General features: G+C 31.5%; 1 protein-coding gene across 1 annotated transcript in view; it reads left to right on the top strand.

Annotated features, from left to right (window-relative positions):
- Positions 1-23,662, top strand: part of LOC127730942 (uncharacterized) — a 97,021-nt gene that overhangs the window by 6,817 nt on the left and 66,542 nt on the right. The window contains exons 4-8 of the mRNA XM_052239570.1: positions 117-271; positions 5,066-5,166; positions 6,651-6,780; positions 9,317-9,558; positions 12,168-12,236. Coding sequence (XP_052095530.1) covers positions 117-271; positions 5,066-5,166; positions 6,651-6,780; positions 9,317-9,558; positions 12,168-12,236 — 697 coding nt within the window. The remainder of the gene's footprint in view (positions 1-116; positions 272-5,065; positions 5,167-6,650; positions 6,781-9,316; positions 9,559-12,167; positions 12,237-23,662) is intronic.

Here is a 23,662-nt window from a genome sequence, read left to right as displayed (position 1 = left end):
GTCAATTATTTGGGCTGGGGGTATCATCAATGAGCAGTAGCTCATAGTTTCACTTGTTTTTCCTGTTATAAGCCTGAATGAAATACAAATATGAATGATAAACTCTTGTTTTGTAGTACTGGAAAGATAAAGAAGAAGAGTTGTACCAATCTAGGGAAAAGACGTATCCTAGGGGAGTTACCATGTGATCCAGATCAGCTGAGTGATGACGATAGAGTAGTTAGTGCTAAGAAGGCATTAGAGTTTGATGCAGAGAAGAAAAACATCACAGGTTGATACAGAGATTATATATTTAGTATAGAGATGAGGAGTCAATTTTGTTGAAGTTTTTATTCATTGCATAAAGAGTAACATAGTAGATGCTTATGTTCAAACATAAAGAGTAACATAGTAGACTCTTATGTCCAAACATATAGAGTAACATAGTAGACGCTTATGTCCAAAAAAAGAGTAACATAGTAGATGCTTATGTTCAAACATAAAGAGTAACATAGTAGACGCTTATGTCCAAACATAAAAAGTAACATAGTAGACGCTTATGTTCAAACATAAAGAGTAACAAAGTAGATACTTATGTCCAAACATAAAAAGTAACATAGTAGACACTTATGTCCAAACATATAGAGTAACATAGTAGACGCTTATGTCCAAAAAAAGAGTAACATAGTAGATGCTTATGTTCAAAAATAAAGAGTAACATAGTAGACGCTTATGTCCAAACATAAAAAGTAACATAGTAGACACTTATGTCCAAACATATAGAGTAACATAGTAGACGCTTATGTCCAAACAAAAAAAGTAACATAGTAGACCCTTATGTCCAAACATAAAGAGTAACATAGTAGACACTTATGTCAAAAACATAAAGAGTAACATAGTAGACGCTTATGTCCAAACATAAAGAGTAACATAGTAGACGCTTATGTCCAAACATTAAGAGTAACATAGTAAACGCTTATGTCCAAACATAAAGAGTAACATAGTAGACACTTATGTCCAAACATAAAGAGTAACATAGTAGATGTCCAAACATAGAGTAACATAGTAGATGTCCAAACATAAAGAGTAACATAGTAGATGTCCAAACATTAAAAGTAACATAATAGATGTCCAAACATTAAGAGTAACATAGTAGATGTCCAAACATAAAGAGTAACATAGTAGATGTCCAAACATAAAGAGTAACATAGTAGATGTCCAAACATAAAGAGTAACATAGTAGATGTCAAAACATAAAGAGTAACATAATAGATGTCCAAACATAAAGAGTAACATAATAGATGTCCAAACATAAAGAGTAACATAGTAGATGTCCAAACATTAAGAGTAACATAGTAGATGTCAAAACATAAAGAGTAACATAATAGATGTCCAAACATAAAGAGTTACATAATAGATGTCCAAACATACAGAGTAAGATAGTAGATGTCCAAACATACAGAGTAACATAGTAGATGTCCAAACATATAGAGTAACATAGTAGATGTCCAAACATACAGAGTAACATAGTAGATGTCCACACATACAGAGTAACATAGTAGATGTCCAAACATACAGAGTAACATAGTAGATGTCCAAACATACAGAGTAACATAGTAGATGTCCAAACATACAGAGTAACATAGTAGATGTCCACTTAAAGAGTAACTTAGTAGATGTCCACACATACAGAGAAACATAGTATATGTCCAAACATATTGAGTAACATAGAAGACGCTCATGTCCAAACATAAAGAGTAACATAGTAGATGTCCACACATACAGAGTAACATAGTAGATGTCCACACATACAGAGTAAGATAGTAGATGTCCACACATACAGAGTAACATAGTAGATGTCCAAACATATAGAGTAACATAGTAGATGTCCACACATACAGAGTAACATAGTAGATGTCCAAACATACAGAGTAACATAGTAGATGTCCAAACATATAGAGTAACATAGTAGATGTCCAAACATATAGAGTAACATAGTAGATGTCCAAACATACAGAGTTACATAGTAGATGTCCACACATACAGAGTAACATAGTAGATGTCCAAACATACAGAGTAAAATAGTAGATGTCCAAACATACAGAGTAACATAGTAGATGTCCACTTAAAGAGTAACATAGTAGATGTCCACACATACAGAGCAACATAGTAGATGTCCACACATACAGAGTAACATAGTAGATGTCCACACATACAGAGTAACATAGTAGATGTCCAAACATAAAGAGTAACATAGTAGATGTCCACACATAAAGAGTAACATAGTAGATGTCCACACATACAGAGTAACATAGTAGATGTCCACACATAAAGAGTAACAAAGTAGATGCTTATTTCCATAAAGGCATCAACTTTGCATGCTTCATGTATAGAAATAGAATGTGGTTGGACGATGTAAATCTAAAAAAAAAGCATATAGGTGTTTCAAAAACTTAGACTTATAATTGCTTTTTACCTAACTTTTTAGCTCACCCGGCCCATAGGGCCAAGTGAGCTTTTCTCAACACTTGGCGTCCAGCGTCCTCCGTCGTCGTCGTTAACTTTTTACATTTTGAACTTCTTCTAGAGAATCACTGAATGGAATGAAACCAAACATGGCATGAATGTTCCTTATGAGGTGCTGACCAAGTGTTGTTACTTTGTAGCCGATCCATCATCCAAGATGGCTGCCTGCGGGGGACTTAGTTTAACATAGGACCCTATGGGAAATGCATACAAATGACTTCTTTTAGAGAACCACCAAATGGAATGAAACCAAACATGGCATGAATAATCCTTATGAGGTGCTGACCATGTGTTGTTACTATGTAGCCGATCCATCATCCAAGATGGCCACCAGCGGGGAACTTAGTTTAACATAGGACCCTATGGGAAATACATACAAATGTCTTCTTTTAGAGAACCACTGAATGGAATGAAACCAAATATGGCATGAATGTTCCTTATGAGGTGCTGACCAAGTGTTATTACTTTGTAGCCGATCCATCATCCAAGATGGCCGCCAGCGGGGGACTTAGTTTAACATAGGACCCTATGGGAAATACATAAAAATGTCTTCTTTTTTGAGAACCAATAAATGGAATGGAACCAAACATGGCATGAATGTTCCTTATGAGATGCTGACCAAGTGTTGTTACTTTGCAGTCTGTCCATCATCCAAGATGGCTGCCAGCGGAGGACTTAGTTTAACATAGGACCCTATGGGAAATACATACAAATGTCTTCTTTTAGAGAACCACTGAATGGAATGAAACCAAACATGGCATGAATGTTCCTTATGAGATGCTGACCAAGTGTTGTTACTTTGCAGTCTGTCCATCATCCAAGATGGCTGCCAGCGGAGGACTTAGTTTAACATAGGACCCTATGGGAAATACATATAGGCATGAATGTTCCTTATGAGGTGCTGACCAAGTGTTGTTACTTTGTTGCCGATTTACTGTTCAAGATGGCCACCAGGATATTTTATTAAATAACGGGACCAATATTAATCCAAATTTGGTCTCAATCATTATTTGGGTATCTGTTATGATTTTTATCTATCTTTACATGATTTCTAAAACCAAAGTAGAGTCAGGTGAGCGACACAGGCTCTTGAGAGCCTCTAGTTTTAGCTTACTGTGATGAAAATCATTGAAGATAAACCTCTTTGTATAACTGTTAAATTATTCAGTCATACCACAAATTACTTGATTCTAAACTAAATTTTTTCATCAATACAAAGATTTGGTTTTGGAGTTTGCCTTACCGGAAGTTGTCTTATTACAAATGGGATATCGAATTCTTATTTGTACTGTTAAGTTGTTTATAGAGCTTGTAAAATATTAAACGTTCCATATTGACTTATTCATTCTTTGAATAAACTTATTCTTAAATATTTCAATTTAACATTGTAGTGAAATATTGGTTTTATATCTAAATCTATGAAACACTTAGTAAAAGTTTTAAGTAATTTTTGGTAATGAAATATCTTAATAAATCAAATGATTGTCCTAAAAAATATTGTTGATTTACTTTTGTTTTTTATTCCAGTTGAAAAATATTGTTTGTTCCAAGAATATGACCATCATAACATTTACAAAAGACTTAATAATTTACCAGTTTTACAAATATTATGTTCATTGAAAACTTAAACATTAGTACAGACACTGGCATAGCGAATGAGTACATTTCTCTTCATGTGTGTGTGTTTATATTCTTAATAAATTAATATACCAAAATTAATTGTTAATGGGAAATATTAAGCACATTCAAGTAGTACAAAAATATTTACATGACAGATGTTGTTTATTTAGTTAAATGGTACTTGCATGTGCTATATATTTGCAGATCCAAATACTTGTGTAATAAATTACCAAATTCGTACGAATCTCACGAAATCATGTAAAAAGGCCTTTTTGTGAAATCACAAATGCATTTATTTTGATGTTTTGATAAACAAAAAATTAGTTTTTAGTTTTTGCATTACCTAAACTTTAAAACAGACATGAATTGAGATCTTAAATTAAGATTGAAATTACAGATTGGACCATATAAGGCTCTTATCACACCATATAAAAATAAGATGATGTGGTATGATTGCCAATGAGACAACTCTCCACAAGAGACCAAATGACACAGAAATTAACAACTATAGATTACCCTACGGCCTTCAACACTGAGCCAAACCCATACCGCATAATACGCTATAAAAGACTATAAAATGACAAATGTAAAACAATTCAAACGAAAAAACTAACGGCCTAATTTATGAACAAAATAATGAATGAAAAACAAATATAATACACAGCAACAAACGACACCACTGACTGAATTACAGGCTCCTGACTTTGTCCATGTCCTTGACTGATTTTTTTTCATGAAAATAATGAATTAACTGAATTTATCTCAGGGATATAAAATACTTGAACAAGCAGATCAATGGTTTATTGAAGAAAATATATTTAAAATAAGAACTACAAACTGAAGAAATTTTGAAATACATTTTGTTCCTTAGTCATACACATAAAACTAACAGATTTCAAGGGATTAGATTTTAATTTTAAAATTTTGATGTATTTTACAGACTTTGAAGAAGATCCAGATGCCTTGATCAGTATACTGAATGATGAAGGAATCACAGTAGCATCCTCTACAGATGACAGACAGACATTTGCTGGATCAGTGGTAGGTTTTATTTCATGTTGTGCCTCTTAACAGTTTGGTTTGAGGTTTAAAGAAGAGAAGGTTTTGTGAAATTTTTTAAACTACTTGTACATTTTAAACTTCTACTGACAAGTGAATACAAAATTAATGTATCTGTTAATTATCTCTCTAATTTATTTCAAAGATATTGAATGATGTTTTATCTTATCAAGCCTAAAAGGCCAATTGAGCTTATGTCATTTCTTAGAATCCTTTATCATTGTCTGTTACTTGGCATCCTTCATCATTGTCTGTTGTAGACTTTATAAAAAAATCTTCTCATTCTCTTCTGAAACTACTTTTATAGCTAAATGTTACCAAAGTTTACCTGTATGTTCCTTATGAAATCTATACATTTTTATACAGCTGTTTACCTGACGTATTATGGTATACCGTTGTCTATATGTCTGCCTGCCTGTCACTCCGTCGGTCGTCAACATGTTGGACAATAACTCAAACACACTTTAGCCAATTAGCATGAAACTTTGGTGAATTGTTTATATCTGTTGACATAAGCTCCCTTTTGATTATTATAAATTTTAGATTTTATGTTTTCTAGTTATGGGGTTTTATTCATTAAAGAAGGGGGATTTTCCAGTTTTCGGACAATAACTCAAAAATCCTTTGAGCAGTTTTCATGAAAATATGGTGAATTGTTTATATCTATTGACATTTATTAGCTCCCTTACGATTTTTATAAATTTTAGATTTTACGTTTCCGAGTTATGGGATTTTATTCATAAAAAAGGGGTGATTTTCCAGTTTTCAGACAATAGCTCAAGAGTGCTTTGAGCAGTTTTCATGAAACTTTGGTGACTGGTTTATATCTATCTATATGAATAACCTCCCTTTAGTTTTTTTTATATAAATTTCTGATATGACATTGAGGAGTTAATGAACTTATTTGTTGGAAAAGAGACGGGCGTATCATGCACTCATGGCGCAGTTCTCTTTATTCATTATATCTTAAAATTTTATAATTACATTATATTAAGATTCCTTACCTCCAGGATAACATCCAATCAAATTTAAGTATAATGTATACAGGTTTAACTCTGCCTATTTATATTGTTTGCAGATGTCAATCTTAATTACAATGCTTGAGCAAACATTTATACAAACAAAGCATGCAAGTCAAACAAAGTTTCACTCTACAAGCATTAGGAAATAAGCTCTAAAATTACAAGAAACTCGTTTCATATGACTTTAATATGTCTGTATTAGAAGGTTTAAAAAAATTGTTTACAATAATCCACATACACACAATAAATTATGAATAGATCTATCAAGGTGAAGAAAAATTGCCTGTTCAGAGGAAACCCTATGATGATGAAGAGGACCGTACTTAGATTATGAAATATGTATTTGTATCCAACATTTTCAACTATTCTATTAGAAAAAAATGAAATCTGTATTTAAAAAAATAGGAAACAGGAAAAAAGATAGTTATAAAATTCATTTTACAGATTAGATCGTCTTTACTGCAACATCCTATACCAGCAAGACAGTCTTGTATGTCAGCCGTCACTAAGACAACGTATTCCAAGACGGATACTGAGGCACTGATTCAGTCTGTCAGAGACAAGCAAAGATCAGGTGAAAAAAATAAAGATAGTTTTGTAATTGGATAATCCATGTATATGTTTAGTCTAGCAATTTAACCTTGTATTTAATTCTAACACACTTGTTCACTGTTAATATAAAAGGACACTTAATCAGCAGTAGGGGATTCAGATAAGGGTCACTGAAGCAAGCAGAAAAACTGTTAACAATGCAAATACCTATATATCATATCTCTCTCTTTTGCCTTGGTAAACCAGAATGTGTATGGAAGTTTGTTTATGCTGAGACCTTTTGATGTTCACGTTTATTGTATTTATTTTGATTGTAAGCAGTCTAATATATATCATATTGCTTTGACTTCCATTTCATGTTCTAGGGTCAGGTTATATTTTCACAATTATGTCTGTTTTCAGTACTTTTGCATTACAGGTATTTGGTATTTGGATTCCTTAAAACAAGTGTATATATGTCTGACATGTCTTATGGTCTTGATCTCTTTTGAACCTTATTATACCCCTGCTTTAAAAAAGTGGGGGTATACTGTTTTACCTCTGTCTGTCCGTCTGTCCATCCGTCAGTCCGTCCGTCAGTCCGTCCGTCCGTCCGTCCGTCCCATGAATATTTTTCGCCACATTTTTCTCAGGAACTACATTACAAGGATTTCTGAAATTTGGTTACAGGGTTTATATGAGTCAGCTATACCGTGTGATTCGTTTTCAGATTCATCACTCAACAACTTCCTGTTTACTGAACACTTACATCATTTTACACATGACATCCAAGTAGTTGAAAAGTTTCATCACATTTATCTCAGGAACTACATTACAAGGATTTCTGAAATTTGGTTTCAGGGTTTATATGAGTCAGCTATACAGTGTGATGCGTTTTCAGATTCATCACTCAACAACTTCCTGTTTACCGAAATATTTGGGTGGGGGTATCATCAGTGGGCAGTAGCTCACAGTTTCACTTGTTTTGTAGTTGATTTGTTTTAAGAAGATAATGTCTTGATTTATGCCACATATTCTTAACCTTGTTTTCATGCTCTGGTGGTCAAGTTAAGTTTTGTCTTGCCCGCAACGAAAGTCACAGAATGGGAGACAAAGGGATTACTATCGAGCAGCGGTGTAAACTATTTGTATAAAGATTTATATTTCAGAAGTTAGAAGACCTGGATGTTTCATACCTTGTATGCAGATACCATATGTAACGAAGTTTCTGTCTGTCATATGTCCATTGTCCTTGACCTCATTTTCATGGTTCAGCGACTGCTTATAAAAGAATAGTTTTTTTGTCATGTGAATTTCTCACTTTTTATGAGTGATAGGATATCTGTATTTGGTATATGGGTTCCTTGCCATGTGTACATGTCTGACAGACAGGGTTTACCTGACCTCGACCTCATTTCATGGATCAGTGATCAAGGTTAAAGTTTGGTGATTAAGTCCATTTTATTGTATGTGGTGCATGGAATGATTGAAAGGGTACATGTCAGTCTGGCAGGTTTCATCTGACTGTGCCCTCATTTTCATGGTTTATTGGTCAATGTTAAGTTTTTGTGTTTTGGTCTGTTTTTCAAATACTAATAGCAATAGGTAAACTCTATATTTGGTGTATGGAATAATTATCTGACCTTGACCTTATTGTCTTGAATGTTTAAAAATGTTAAGTTTATGTGATACTTGTAGTAAAACCTTTATTTTTAAGACTCTACATAAAATCAATGGTCAGTAAAGCAGGTGAGACATTTCAGTGTGTGCACTCTAGTTAAAATTAGGTCTGTTCCTAAGTAACAACAGGTTATAGTTCAACTACGTTTATTATTTGGATACACTGTGGCATTGACCTTGTTTTTAAAATAAACTGTCCATGTAAAAAGGAGTTCTCATATTGTTTTGTATATTCTAACTAATTTGATTCATGCAGAAATAGTCACATGTACAGCTGTAGTTTCAATAGTTGACTGAAAATGGCAGATAGAAAAGTGATATTGCTCAATATTTTTTTTAATCAAAAAGAAGAAATTTAAAAACCTCAATACATTTGAGTGGATATAGTCAATATGCTTTTTTCAGGTCAATATATATCCTAATATTGATCTTATACAAAGGCTATAATTGTATATAATACCTTATCTTGCATGACAAGTTATTAGTATTTATTGTCAGAAAATATTATAGTTCTTGTAATAAATTTTTGACTTTCTGAAAACTTTATAACTACTCATGTCATACATTTTGTAGGGCCTCTGTGGCCTTGTGGTCTAAGTAGTCAAACTACTGTATCACAAGCCTGTCAACACTAAGGTGAATTTGAATCCCGCACGTGGCAGAGGCACTCGACTCCAATTGACTAGGATTTTCAGTTTTCCTACTGAAGGTCAGTGGTTCTCTCCAGGCAGTCCTGCATCCTCTACCAATAAAAACTGACTGTCATGAAATAGCTTAATAGTACTGAAAGTGGCGATAAACACCAATCAATCAATCAGTCATACATTGGTTGAGACAACTGTCTTAACAGAGCTTTGTGCTTTGATTATATATCACTAAATGATATATTTTCCTTTCAGATTGCAAACAACCAAACAGCAAGTCACCATTCAAGACAAATACTTCAGTGGTAACAGATTCACCATTCGGACAGAGAGTGATGAGACCAGGAAGGAATTCTATTTATGGAAATTATCATATATATCCTATGTCCAGCCCTGCTGTTACTAGACATAGAAATCTGTTATCACAACATTCCTCCCCAAGTAATGTGTCAGATCATGTTCAGAAAAATTTGAAGAAGGAGCTTCATAGGGAAATGGTAAATCACAAGAAAATATAGTGAATTAAGAAAAAACACTTAAATATGTATATATAGTATGTAAACAAGATAATTTTACGGATTAATTTATTGAAAAAAAAAAAAAAATGTCAAATTAAAACAAACACTTTGAAAATGGTTATTTATCTTTGACTTTTTAGAACAGATTCAGTCTATAAGAAAATCTTTAAACTAAGTTGCAAATACTGTTAGAATGTGAACCATGTCTAATTAGTTACTGTCAAAATGAACTTCATAATCTGAGGTAAAATAAAATTAGGCTGGTGTTTTAGTCTGTTTTGACCTTCACTCATTCTAAATGTCTTGTGAAAAGTGCTACAAGCAATTCATATAAAGCAAGATCTTTAAAAAAAAAAAATGATATCTATTTTCAAATTAATGATTCGGAACTATATAATAAAAAAAATATGTCTACAACAAATAAATGCAATCTAGAATTTTGTTGAACTGCTGTTTCATTGAAAGTAAACCTACACATTTCATTTCTAAAACAAACAAATGAATGCAGTCCTGATATTTTTGTTGTTGATAATAAACCCAAACATTCCATTTCTACAAGTTTTATCAGAGTTATCTCCCATTGATCATATATTTAATTTAATCCAGGAAAAAAAAAATATACCCATTTCGGCACTAGAAAAAGTTTTAAATGCAATCTGATAACAAATTATTTATGAAGACTGTTCTAGTTAGAATGTAAAGATACTTAAATACTTATAGGTAAATAGTTCAGATGAATTGTATTTAGTTTTTATATGCCTGTTAGGGACGAGGTATAGAGGTATACCAATGTCTGTCTATCCGTCCCCTCAACATTTCTTATGATTAACCAATTGTCATGTAATTTTAACACAACATTGGGATTAACAGAAGAAAGCTCCTTATTAAAAAAAAATCTGGTCATGCCATTCTAGAGTTGGGGTCTTTAACCATTGAAGTAAGGCAATTTTTCACATACCTCGCACTAACTCTTGTATGCCCTGTATTGCTTTCCTCAAAACTTTATTGTTGGGATTGATAAAAGGAAGCCACTTTTTAATTTTTTTTTTCACTTTATGGTTTGTCATTCCAGAGTGACCAGAACTTAACGATTTGAATTAAGGCAATTTTTTACATATTGCATACTTACTCCAGTATGCCTGTATGGATTTCTGCAAAACTGTACATAATGGTTTGGATTGATAACTTAATTTAAAAATTTTTTGGATTGTCGTTCTAAAGTTACAGAACTTTAACCTTTTGAATTAAGGTAATTTTTGTTCAGTCTGCAAAAGTTATTTTCGCGAAAAGGAGACATAGCGATCCTAGATTCCGGCGGTGGCATCAAAATTAAGGTTCAGTCTGTGGTTAAAGTTTTTTTGGACATCAATAACTTTGTCAAACCTACATGGAATTAAATGAAATTTGGACAGTAGCTTGTTTATGACCAAAATACAGTATCCAGAGCAAAATTTTGATAACATTTATTTTCATTTTTATGTATTTTACTTATAAATGGACTAAATTTTTTTTACATTTAACAAATAGATACAGTCTGGGGTTAAAGTTTGTTACACATCAAATACTTTGTCAAACCTTCATAGAATTTTATGAAACTTTTTTATGATTAAGAGATAATGTCTGAAGCACACTTTCGAAAATATATTATCATTTTCAGTATTTTTCTGATAGATGAACTTTTTTTACAGTTAACATTTACTGACAGTCTGGGATGAAATTTTTTTCACATGATAAGTTTGTTAACCTTCATGGATTGTTATGAAACTTGGACAGAAGCTAATCTTCAAGACCAAGAAATAGCATCTAAAGAGAAAGTTTGAATCTTTTTTAATATTCTGTATTTTACTGATAAATGGACTCACTTTTTAAGTCAACATTATACTTTTACACTGACAGCAGCAATCGTAGGCCAGAGACAGGGTTCTGTAGAACCCCTTACAAATTTTTCATATATCAGGTACTAATAACTCTAATATGCTTGTATTGATTTCCTCAAAACACTATGTTATTGTTTGGATTTATAAAATGAAGCTTCCTTTGAATTTTTGTTATGTTCTGGTTTGTCCTCCAGAGTTTTTATGCGTTGATTTTCGCAAACTAAACATTATTGTTTTATTGACGGGATTGAAAAAAAGAAGCTCCCTGTTGATTTTTTTTTTATTTTCGGTTTGTCGTCACTAGTTATGGGACTTTAATTGTCAGATTTAAGTAGATTTTTCACATGTTATACTTTAACTTGAGTTTGCTAGGTTTGATTTACTGGAAATTTTACATAAATATTAGAATTAATGAAACAAAACCATATTTCGATTTAAAAAAAAAATCTGATATGTCGTTCAAGAGTTATGGTACTTTGTCAGTCATATTTGACACAATATTTTTACGTCTAAGGGTAATGCATATTTTTCTACAGAGTCTTTTTATTTACTTCTGAATAAATGCATTCTAAATATCCAATTTTATTTTTTCAACAATTTCAATATGCATAATAAAGGTGTATCAGGCGCTTTTGAAGCAGTTGTTTATTTTGTACTGTTTTGTATGTCACATATTTCTTATTTTGCAAACATTTAAATATTTATTTTTAGCACAAGTCTGTGAAGTGGTCAGATGTTCTAGAAAGTTGTACATATTACAGTCCATGTGCTGTTCCAAAGGTAATGTTTATTTAAGTATTTAATGGTGAAATGAGTGACTTGTAAGGGTCATTTGACAGTTCAGGTGAAATCAGAGTTGTTGCAAAACTGTGCATTACTAAAGATCAATTAAACTAATCATGCTATGTAAGGATCTTATAGAAAAGCTGGGGCATCATCTGTGTCCCTTCGACACATTCTCAATTTATTTAAATTGAAAACCTATTCCATTAAAAGAGAAAAATCATACAAAAAGTTAAACTTGAAGTACTGATTCCTAAAACTTTGACCAAAATATTATTTTTCATCATTTTTCAAAGCAGTATATCAGCTGTTCACTTCTTTCCCCCAACACTGAATTGAACGTTGACAAATTTATATTACTTCCTCTCTGTTGTCAGACATAGGGTCAATTACTTTTGAAAGTAATTAATTACATTCAATTACAATTACAAAATCTTCAATTAAATTACACATTACATTTGACTTTTTTCACCAATGTAATTCATTACTTCAATTACTTTTAAAAAGAAAATGTAATTGAAAAAATGCTCAATTACACATTACATTCAATTACTTGAGAAATTGTAATTAATTACGGTCAATTACAATTACATATTTCAATTACCCCATGTCTGTCTGTTGTGTAGTTTTTTTTTATCTAGCTTGTTCATTCAGGGCTTCTATCATGAGATAAAAATATCTAATTCAGGGGATACTCCATTATAAGGATGCTACCTACTATTTATTCAATCCATTTCTCAAAAGTCACAGAACCATACATGTGCAGGTAGTTTTGAATGTAAAATGTATTGGATTTCTTCCTTTAGAAGTCCTATGATGAGTTTTAAAAAAGAATTAAGGTCAAGGTTCAGTAAATTGACTATTTCACAGATTTGGTAAAACTTGGCTCATTGAACTATAACTGAAAAATTTTGTAAAGAATGCACACAAAATCTGCGAGAAAAAGAAAAATCATTTGATTGGAGATTTTATGTGCTTTCTATACAAATGTTCACCTATTTTGAACAAATTATTTAGTAATATTTCAAAAATTAAGAGAGGTAAATGTAATTTTTTCTTTCAATTTTCAATTATAGTTCAACAAGCCAAAGTTGTATGCCAAATTTTATAATGATTTCATTCCACTGTGCAGTTAAGTTCTAAGTTTGAGAAGTGAAATTGTAGTAAGGTTTGTTTAATGATTTAAGTTTAGGAGCAAATGAGTATGTTTTATTAGATACTGAGTGATAAATCCCTCTATAGACAATTTGTTATGGATAGTAAGCTATCTGGTCATGTGCCATTCTAAATATAAGACAGAATATAACCCAAACTCACTAATTTTACAATAAAAAAGTGTGAGAAACAGAAAATTCAGTTTGATAAGCTGTATTAAAAGCTTTAGGAATCAATTTGCTTCAAGTTTATGTAAACATCAACCACAAACTGTGGCAGAATCTATTTACATCACGTTTATGCAAACATCATCCATGAACTGTGGCAGACACTCAGTACCAGATCTGACTTTGTCTATTGTCCTGAAAAAAATTATATGTCTTGCCAAAGAAAGTTTTAGGTATAACTATGCCAAATTTAAGTTTATCACACCCATAATTATAACATGGATAGCTCTTTATAGACAGCTGTAGTACTGTGTAACCTATTAGTTTTAGTAAAATTATCCTGTGGTCTCAACTCCTGCTTTTTTCCCATAGTAATTGTTGGCATTGATTGCCTTGCTGTGTTTTCTGTGTTTTTGATCTTTATAAACAGAAATTAAACTCAAATGAAGAAAAGGCATGCTTTCTCATTGTTGTCAGTAAATACAAACCTGCCTAACAAATTTAACATACAGTATTCTTACAGGTAGTAACAGTCATATGTTGACACGAAAATCAGATGTTAAAATGAAAACATAAGTTCTTTGGTGTTTTATTATTGTAAAATTGATATAAAGGAAACTTGGTTTGTAATGTAAATAATGATCACGATAATTTATTAATGGTATCTACACATAATTATCATTTGATAATGAAGATAAATTTGAAAGTTATATTATCCAATGAGAACAGTTGTTAACCAGTCTCTTATTGTTCTCTGTGATATAACTATCAGCCAAACTTATCCAACGAGAGCAGGTATTAATCAGTCACTTATACTAAATCCAATTCTAGATATACCAAGTATATTTTAGGTGTAAATAAAAGTCCTCTAGCTTAGATGTGCTAGGAGAACTTGGTAGATTCCCTTTATATTTTTCAGTTGTTTTATCAAAGATGAAATATTGTTTTAGAATTAAAAAAAATATGGAACATGGTTTACTGTATGATACCTATATGTGCAATGTTATAGTCCTTATAATTCTGTACAGAATGGCTCTCTTTATATCTATATATTTTTACACTAAATGTAATGTTGTATTATATATTATTGAGAGATGAGACTTAAATAAAATATTGAATTGAATTGAATTGCAACCAAAACATGTTTACTTATAATATTGAATGGTGGTATTCATCCATACATTATATTTTTAAAAAGCTGAATATTCAAAATTTAGTTGTAAAGCTCAACTTTTGTAATAGTTATAAAACATTTTGGAACACACAAAGTAGTAAATTAGATACTTAATTCAAACTAAAAACTTGTTTTTCTAAAGAAATTTATCTATCTTTAAACAATTTTCAATTGAGAAGTGCCATATGTAAAATCAGAATCAGTCCCCATGATCTCAAAATAGAAAGAGACAGGTATAAAACTTTATATATAGAAAGAGATCAGAGGCTTTGTAAGAAATGTACCCTTAATTTGGTTGAAGATGAACAACATTTTATTACTTGTTGTCCAGCATACAATGATGATAGGGAGATATTTTTCAATGAGATAAACAATATTTGTCATAACTTTTCAGATCTCTTGAATTAGGCAAAATTTGTTTGGTTATTTACTAATGAAAACTTATCTGTCCTAAAATATTTAGGGAATTGTGTTATTAAATGTCTAGACAAAACGTAAATTAATATACTTATAAGGATGATTATTGTAATGATTTTTGTCGAGCCTTCGACTTTAGTCGAAAAAGCGAGACATAGCGATCCTACATTCCGTCGGCGTCGGCGGCGGCGTCCACAAATATTCACTCTGTGGTTAAAGTTTTTGAAATTTTAATAACTTTCTTAAACTATCCTGGATTTCTACCAAACTTGGACAGAAGCTTGTTTATGATCATAAGATAGTATCCAGAAGTAAATTTTGTAAAAATAAAATTCCATTTTTTCCGTATTTTACTTATACATGGACTTAGTTTTTCTGCCAGGAAATATTACATTCTCTCTGTGGTTAAAGTTTTTAAAATTTTAATAACTTTCTTAAACTATCCTGGGTTTGTACCAAACTTTGACAGAAGCTGGTTTATGATCATAAGATAGTATCCAGAAGTAAATTTTGTAAAAATAAAATTCCATTTTTTCCGTATTTTACTTATAAATGGACTTAGTTTTTCTGCCAGGAAACAACACAATCACTCTGTGGTTAAAGTTTTTAAAATTTTAATAACTTTCTTATACTATTTTGGATTTGTACCAAACTTGGACAGAAGCTTGTTTATGATCAAAAGCTAGTATCTAGAAGGAAATTTTGTGAAAAAATGAATCCATTTTTTCCGTATTTTACTTTTAAATGGACTTAGATTTTCTGCCAAGAAACAACATATTCACTCTGTGGTTAAAGTTTTTAAAATTTTAATAACTTTCTTATACTATTTTGGATTTGTACCAAACTTGGACAGAAGCTTGTTTATGATCAAATGCTAGTATCTAGAAGGAAATGTTGTTTTTCTTTCAGTTAACATTACATTCAGTCTGCAGTTAAAGTTTTTAAAAATTTATTAGATTCATAAACTATCCTGGATTTTTACCAAACTTGGACAGAAGCTTCTTACAATCAAAAGATAGTATCAAGAGGAATATTTTTATTGATTTACCTCCTCATTTTTGTTGAGCCTGCGATTAACAGAAAAAGTAGGCGAGACACTGGGTTCCGCGGAACCCTTACGAATTTTATGGTTCTGGTCCTGCCTGGAATTAAACGTCTTCATTTATATAAGATGAAGAAAAAGATGAACATTTAATATTTCATTTCAATGTTAAAAATTTGTTTTTGTTACAAATCATAAAGTATTGTTTTGTGTGTATAAATGTCATGCTGCCCATCAAGGGCCCTTGATTGGAACAATGAATATTGTTCTCTGTGCTATAAAGGATATAAATGAATGCATTAAAAAGACAACTGTATTACAAAGAAGATAACCCATATAGCTTGTTATTTTTACAGATTTAGAAATGTGACCATTTTTGTCGAGACTGCTACTTTTGTCACAAAAGTGAGACATAGCCATCCTACATTCCGTCGTCATCGGCAGCGGCCACAAATATTCACTCTGTTGTTAAAGTTTTTGAAATTTTAATAACTTTCTTAAACTATCCTGGATTTCCACCAAACTTGGACAGAAGCTTGTTTATGATCATAAGATAGTATACAGAAGTAAATTTTGTAAAAAAAAAAATCCTGTTTATCCGTATTTTACTTATAAATGGACTTAGTTTTTCTGCCAGTTAACATTACATTCACTCTGTGGTTAAAGTTTTTAAAATTTTAATAAATTTCTTAAACTATCCTGGATTTGTACCAAACTTGGACAGAAGCTTGTTTGTGATCAAAAGCTAGTATCTAGAAGGAAATTTAAAAAGAAATTATTTCCTGTTTTTCTGTGTATTACTTATAAATGGACTTGGTTTTTCTTCCAGTTAACATTACATACAGTCTGCAGTTAAAGTTTTTAAAACATTTATTAGATTCATAAACCATCCTGGATTTTTACCAAACTTGGATAGAAGCTTCTTACAATCAAAAGATAGTACTGGTATCTAGAGAAAAAATTTTAATATTTTTTTCCCCATTTTTGTTGAGCCTGCGACTAACAGCAAAAGTAGGCGAGACACTGGGTTCCATGGAACCCTTACACATTTTATAGATAATTCAGGGTCCATTATATAAGATATTGGAGGGATTTTTAACATATATATATGATAAAATACAATAAATAAAACATAAACTTTCTTATGATTGATCAATTATATAACTATTTACTGGTTACTTCATCCAATGTTTTAATTTTTAATTTAGAAACCATCAGTTATATTTTCAATGAGTTCACTAGGAGCTTGTCTCTAGTTCCAATTTTTTTTTCAAAACATGAATTTTAATGGCACCAATGCACTGCTGAGAAATGAAATTAAAACTCTGTACTTTTTTACATTATTGACTTCAGTATCTATAAGTACTTCTTTCTGTCTGATTTATGTATTAAAGGGAAAGCCAATAGTAAGGTGAAATAAACTGTTTTAACACTGATTATTATCTACAATATATTAATTTCATAATTTAGTACATAAATATTTTTGACACAATCTTTATGGCACCTCAATAGATGAAGATGATAAAATGGAATTCTGAACACATGCTAATATCATTAAAAATTGACAACTGTTGTATATTAGAGTCTCTGAATGTTTACTTTGATTTCATGGTCTTTTGACAAACTGTCAGACTCCCCAGGGGGTGCCGATGTTCCCAGTGCCGTTATCTATGGTAAAGTAATAGGGTTCATGTCTGTGTGAAAATTAGAAAAAGATTGATATAAAAAACAAATCTTTGTTTAATTGAAAAACAATTATTGAATGTTTTAATGGCTTTGATGTCCCTGAATCTTGTCTGCCTTACTGAGTAAAAGATCATTAATGATTGATTTGAAACCAAAAAACTTTCTTCAAAAAATATTTTTTTTAACTCATCATATTTTGTGTAGCCTGTCATTAATACAAACAGGTATGTAGTTTGGCAAAGGCAGTCACAATCTATCTTTAGTCATACAAGTTGTACAAAGCTTTACATTTCAGGAAAGAAAAACATAGGCTATCCATGTTTTGTATTTAACAGACCAACCATTTAATATTTTAATAGAAGACATTTTTTGACTCAGAACATAATGATACTTTTACAGAACTTTTCCATTGCCAGTTTTTTGTCTCCAGCAGTCACATGGTGGGGAGCATAGAAATACTAGGCATCTGTGATCCGTCCAGTCTTGTAAGGGCTCTCATGTATACAATTCTTACCAGATCTTTATGAAATTTATAAGAAAGGTTTACATCAGTAATGTCTCTAACAAATTTGAAAATTAGTGCCAATCAACTATTTTATGCCCCTCGTAAATATGAATTATACAAAATATTGCATTGTTAATGATAACAGTCTACATTTCTTTTTTGTCAGATTTTTATGAAATCTATTACATGTATTTTCATTTAATTTTTATCTCGCTTAATAACAAGATCAATTTGAGCTGTTGTCATCAATGATTCTTGATGATTTGTTTGTGTTTCTATTAACTTCTTTTTCTGTTTTTTTTTTGTAACCACTGGGTGAATTTGAAATTGGTTTCCGTTCTCTGACTTTAGTTTTTCTCAACCAAATGTAAAGAAACTTATACACAATGGTAATTACCACCAAGCACAGATGAAGATAGAATTTGAGTGGTGTCACTTTCATTGTTCTTGTGGTTATGCCCCTTTATTGTCGAGACTGCGACATTTATGTTGTGAAAGCGAGACATAGTGATCCTAGATTCCGTTGTCAGTTTTTTTATGAAATTTGGACAGAAGCTTGTTTATGACCAAATACAGTATCTAGAGGCAAATTTGGAAAATATTTATTTTCATTTTTCCATATTTTACTGATAAATGGACTTAGTTTTTTTTACATTTAAAATTCAGATTCAGTCTGAGGTTAAAGTTTTGCAGTCATCAATAACTTTGTCAAACATTCATGGAGTTTTATGAAATTTGGACAGAAGCTTGTTTATGACCAAAATACAGTATCCAGAGCAAAATTTTGAAAATATTCATTTTCATTTTTCCGTATTTTACTGAGAAATGGACTTTGTTTATTTTACAGTTAACATTCAGATTCAGTCTGGGGTTAAAGTTTGTTACACATCAAATACTTTGTGAAACCTTCATAGAATTTGTCATAGATAATGTCTGAAGCAAACTTTTGGAAATACATTTTTATTTTCAGTATTTTTCTGATAGATGGACTTAGTTTTTTACAGTTAACATTTACAGAAGTCTGGATTCAATTATTTTGACATGATAAGTTTGTAAACCTTCATGGGTTGTTATGAAACTTGGACAGAAGCTAATCTTCAAGACCAAGAAATAGCATCTAAAGAAAAAATTTGAATTTTTTACTCTGTCTGTCATACATGTATGACCATTGCTTTGATCTCAGTTTTATTTCTCAATGACCATATGAAATGTCAGTGTCTGTCATACTTGTATGACCTTTGCTTTGATCTCAGTTTTATTTCTCAATGACCATATGAAATGTCAGTGTCTGTCATACTTGTATGACCATTGCTTTGATCTCAGTTTATTTCTCAATGACCATATGAAATGTTGTCAGTGTCTGTCATACTTGTATGACCATTGCTTTGATCTCAGTTTTATTTCTCAATGACCATATGAAATGTCACTGTTTCTTCATAAGGTGTTTTTCTTACAAATTTGCAGAACTATTCTCAATACTGTAAATTCAGAAATTTTTGCGATGTTTTTGTCCCCCGCGTAACGGGTTGCGAGGGACATGGAAATACCGGGCGTCCGTCCGTCTGGTCTTATTTGCACTCTCACGGGTACAATTCTTGCCAGATTTTTATAAAACTTATACTATAGGTTAATATCAGCAATATCTTGGACAAGTTTTAAAATGGTGGTCGACTGACTTTTGTTAAAAGAGTTATGCCCCATTGAAATATTAAATTTAGGGAAAATGGCCTCGTGAGCACTCTCACGGGTACAATTGTTGCAAGATTTTTATAAGACTTATACTATAGGTTAATACCAGAAATATCTTGGACAAGTTCTATAATGATGGACAATCGACTTTTTTAAAAAGAGTCATGCCCCTTGGAAATATTAAATAAATGCAATGCGGGGGACATTGGAACTCTGTTCTTTTATTGTTATTGCAAAAATTATGACAAAATAGATTTCACAATACAATAACTTGCATTTTGAATTCAAATTTTTCTGAAATGCAATAACTAATCTTGAATTTTTGTCCATTGTTCTACAATAGCAATAATAAATGCACACAAAGATTGGTGAATTTACAGGGGAATAATTTAAGTCGTGTGAGTAATCTACCAAGGATTAGATTATACTGTAAATTCAGAAATTATTGCATACATTTATTATTGCGATTTTATAAGAATAGACAAAATTGTGAGATTAATTATTGCGATTTCAGGAAATCTGCATACAGATATCTGTATCAGATGTAGGAATGAGAGTTATTATGGGGACACTTGATAAGTCGCATTATTCGCATTAATAACAACCTCGCAATAATTTCCAAAATTACAGTTATTTCACAACAAAAAAGTTCAAGAATGCCTTGTATATGTCCTAAAAATCATAGTACATTTTTTTGTACTAGATATTTCACCAAATAAGCTTTAAGGGTGTTCCAATATTTATTTTGTTAACATAAACATTTCTGATTCCTTAAGTTTAATTCATATTCATCTGTATGTCTCAAAAATATTTCTTGATTTCTGGGAGTTTCACATATTAATTTTGTTTGTGTAACATCTTATTGAAAAGATTGGCAAAAAGAATTTGTATTCTAATAATGTATAAAGGTAAGGTACACATTATCACTAAAATTTATTGATTTCCAATGGGTAATCAGGGCCACTATTGACCGTTTAAGAAGGTACCATAGTCACTATTGACCATTTAAGAGATGGTAAGAGAGTATCTCCCTGGAATTGACAAAAAATCACAAGAATGAATATTTTATTGAGGACAGCTGCATAGATACTGTTTTGATTTTTATCTTGCTAAATTATGATCATTAGCTGACAGAAAAGTTAAACAGATTTTATATGTAATTAGTAAGCAGCTATAAATCAGTACGAGAGTTGACAGATAGCTTGTGGCAGCATGGGTGGTCTACATGGCCAAAAAACAGTGTTAATGGAACCACCCTCTTAGCAGTGTAAGTTGACACCCCTCAAGACAGTTGGCCCACACACAGCACTTTCTGTAAATTAAAACACACTGTTTCTATTAAAAAAAGAAACAATATGTTTGTTTACACTGCTGGGACAGTGATAGTTATTTATCTGTTTTGGTGTAGGTCTTGAAATGGGTATCTTTTCTGGCAGTATGGTTATGGAATGATAAGATTTAAACTTTCTTTTCAATTGGGGAAAAAATTAAAGTACAGTAATAAAATGGTTGGATACCATCAGATTGCAGATTCTATATTCAATTCATAATCTTATCATTAAAAAGTTATCATTGTTAAGAATAAGTACTCTAACCATGTAACAGGACAGCTACATGCCAGAACCTTTCTGACATTTTTCCCCCCCAAGCAATAAAGTTGAAGTTATCCATCATCCATCATCAGATATCCTTAAATTGTTGCCTTTGTTTTTTGTTGAATCCTACATGAAGGAATACATGTCTGTTTGCCAAGTATAATTTGCTTTATAGGTATGAAATCTTTTATTGTTCTTGTCTAGTTTCGATATTACACAGTTCTTCTTCTTCTTCAAAGTTGCATTACTATCAGTTTGAGGACTATTTTGAGGCCCTGGTCATGGTCCAGTGACTTTGAATTAATTTGCAATTTTCAATGTTGAGTTTTCTGCTTAAGTAATTTGGTTAGGAACTACTTGTGATATATCCATGATATTTTCTATGAAGTTGGATTACTATCAGTTTGACGACTGTTTCAAGGCCCTGCCCTCTAGGTCATGATCCAGTGACTTTGAATTAAAAAGCAATGTTAAGTTTTCTGCCAAAATTAGTATGTTAGGATTTACTATTTTCTATAAAGTTGCATTACTCTCAGTATATATCAGTTTGATGACAATTTTGATGCCCTATCCCCTAGGTCATGGTCCAGCGACTTTGAATTAATTAGCAATGTTGCTGGCCATCATATTGTCTTTTTCCGAATTTTCTGCTGATAGGTGAGACATATCTCTTTGTTAACAGTTTATTTAGCTTACGAATCAATTTTTATTTCTCCCTCAGTTGAACTTTTTATAAAAGTACATTATTGTAAACATCCTGTGTGGTTAATTGTAGGAGTATACAATGGAAAGTTTAATCAATCTACCTGCTAATAATCAGCACGAGTAGAGAGTGGGAGGATGTTATATAACATAGTCTTTGTCATGGGGAAGGCAGACAATATTAAAACAGTGGAAATGCCTCATCATTGGATATTCCTATTATACATTTATTTGTTTCAAATACAAATTGTAGGAAAAACATTTTACATGTATTTTTTTAGTTTAAGGGTTGGGTAAGGGTATGTGCTGAACCTGATTATAAACTTAGTCAAGTAATGCCATAAGGTAAATGCCATTGTTGTAGACACACTATACCATCAACTTTGTAGACACATTCTCATTGTTGAAGGCTGTAAGGTTGCCTATAATTGCTTACATCTACTTTATTTGAAATCTAGTGTTTAATGACAACCTAGCTACTAGACCTTGTAAACACAACATGACAACATAGCTACTAGACCTTGTAAACACAACATGACAACATAGCTACTAGACCTTGTAAACACAACATGATATCCTAGTTACTAGACCTTGTAAACACAACATGACACCCTTGTTACTTAAACCTTGTAAACACAACATGACACCCTTGTTACTGGACCTTGTAAACACAACATGACACCCTTGTTACTTAAACCTTGTAAACACAACATGACATTCTAGTTACTTGGACATTGTAAATCCAAAATGACAGTTTTAGTTACTTTGATATTGAAGACACAACTAAATATCTTAGCTACTTGGTTGTTGTAAAAACAACATGACATTCTAGTTACTTGAACATTATGAATACCACATGACACCCTTGTTACTTGGACATTGTCAATACAACATGACACTCTATTTACTTGGACATTGTAGATACAACATGACACCCTTGTTACTAGACCTTTTTAACACAACATGACTTCCTTGCTACTTAAACCTTTTAAACACAGCATGACACCCTTGTTACTTAAACCTTGTAAACACAACATGACATTCTAGTTACTTGGACATTGTAAACACACCATGACATTCTAGTTACTTTGATATTGAAGACACAGCTAAATATCTTAGCTACTTGGTTGTTGTAAACACAACATGACATTCTAGGCACTTGGACTTTGTAAACACATGACATTCTAGTTTCTTGGACATTGTAAAAACAACATGACATTCTAGTTACTTGAACATTATAAATACCATATGACACCCTTGTTACTTAGACATTTCAAATACAACATGACAC

Source organism: Mytilus californianus, unplaced genomic scaffold (genome assembly GCF_021869535.1).
Source record: "Mytilus californianus isolate M0D057914Y unplaced genomic scaffold, xbMytCali1.0.p SCAF_2, whole genome shotgun sequence".
NCBI lineage: Eukaryota > Metazoa > Mollusca > Bivalvia > Mytilida > Mytilidae > Mytilus > Mytilus californianus.
The sequence above is the reverse complement of the archived record's forward strand: the minus strand, read 5'-3'. Positions and strand labels throughout refer to the sequence as shown.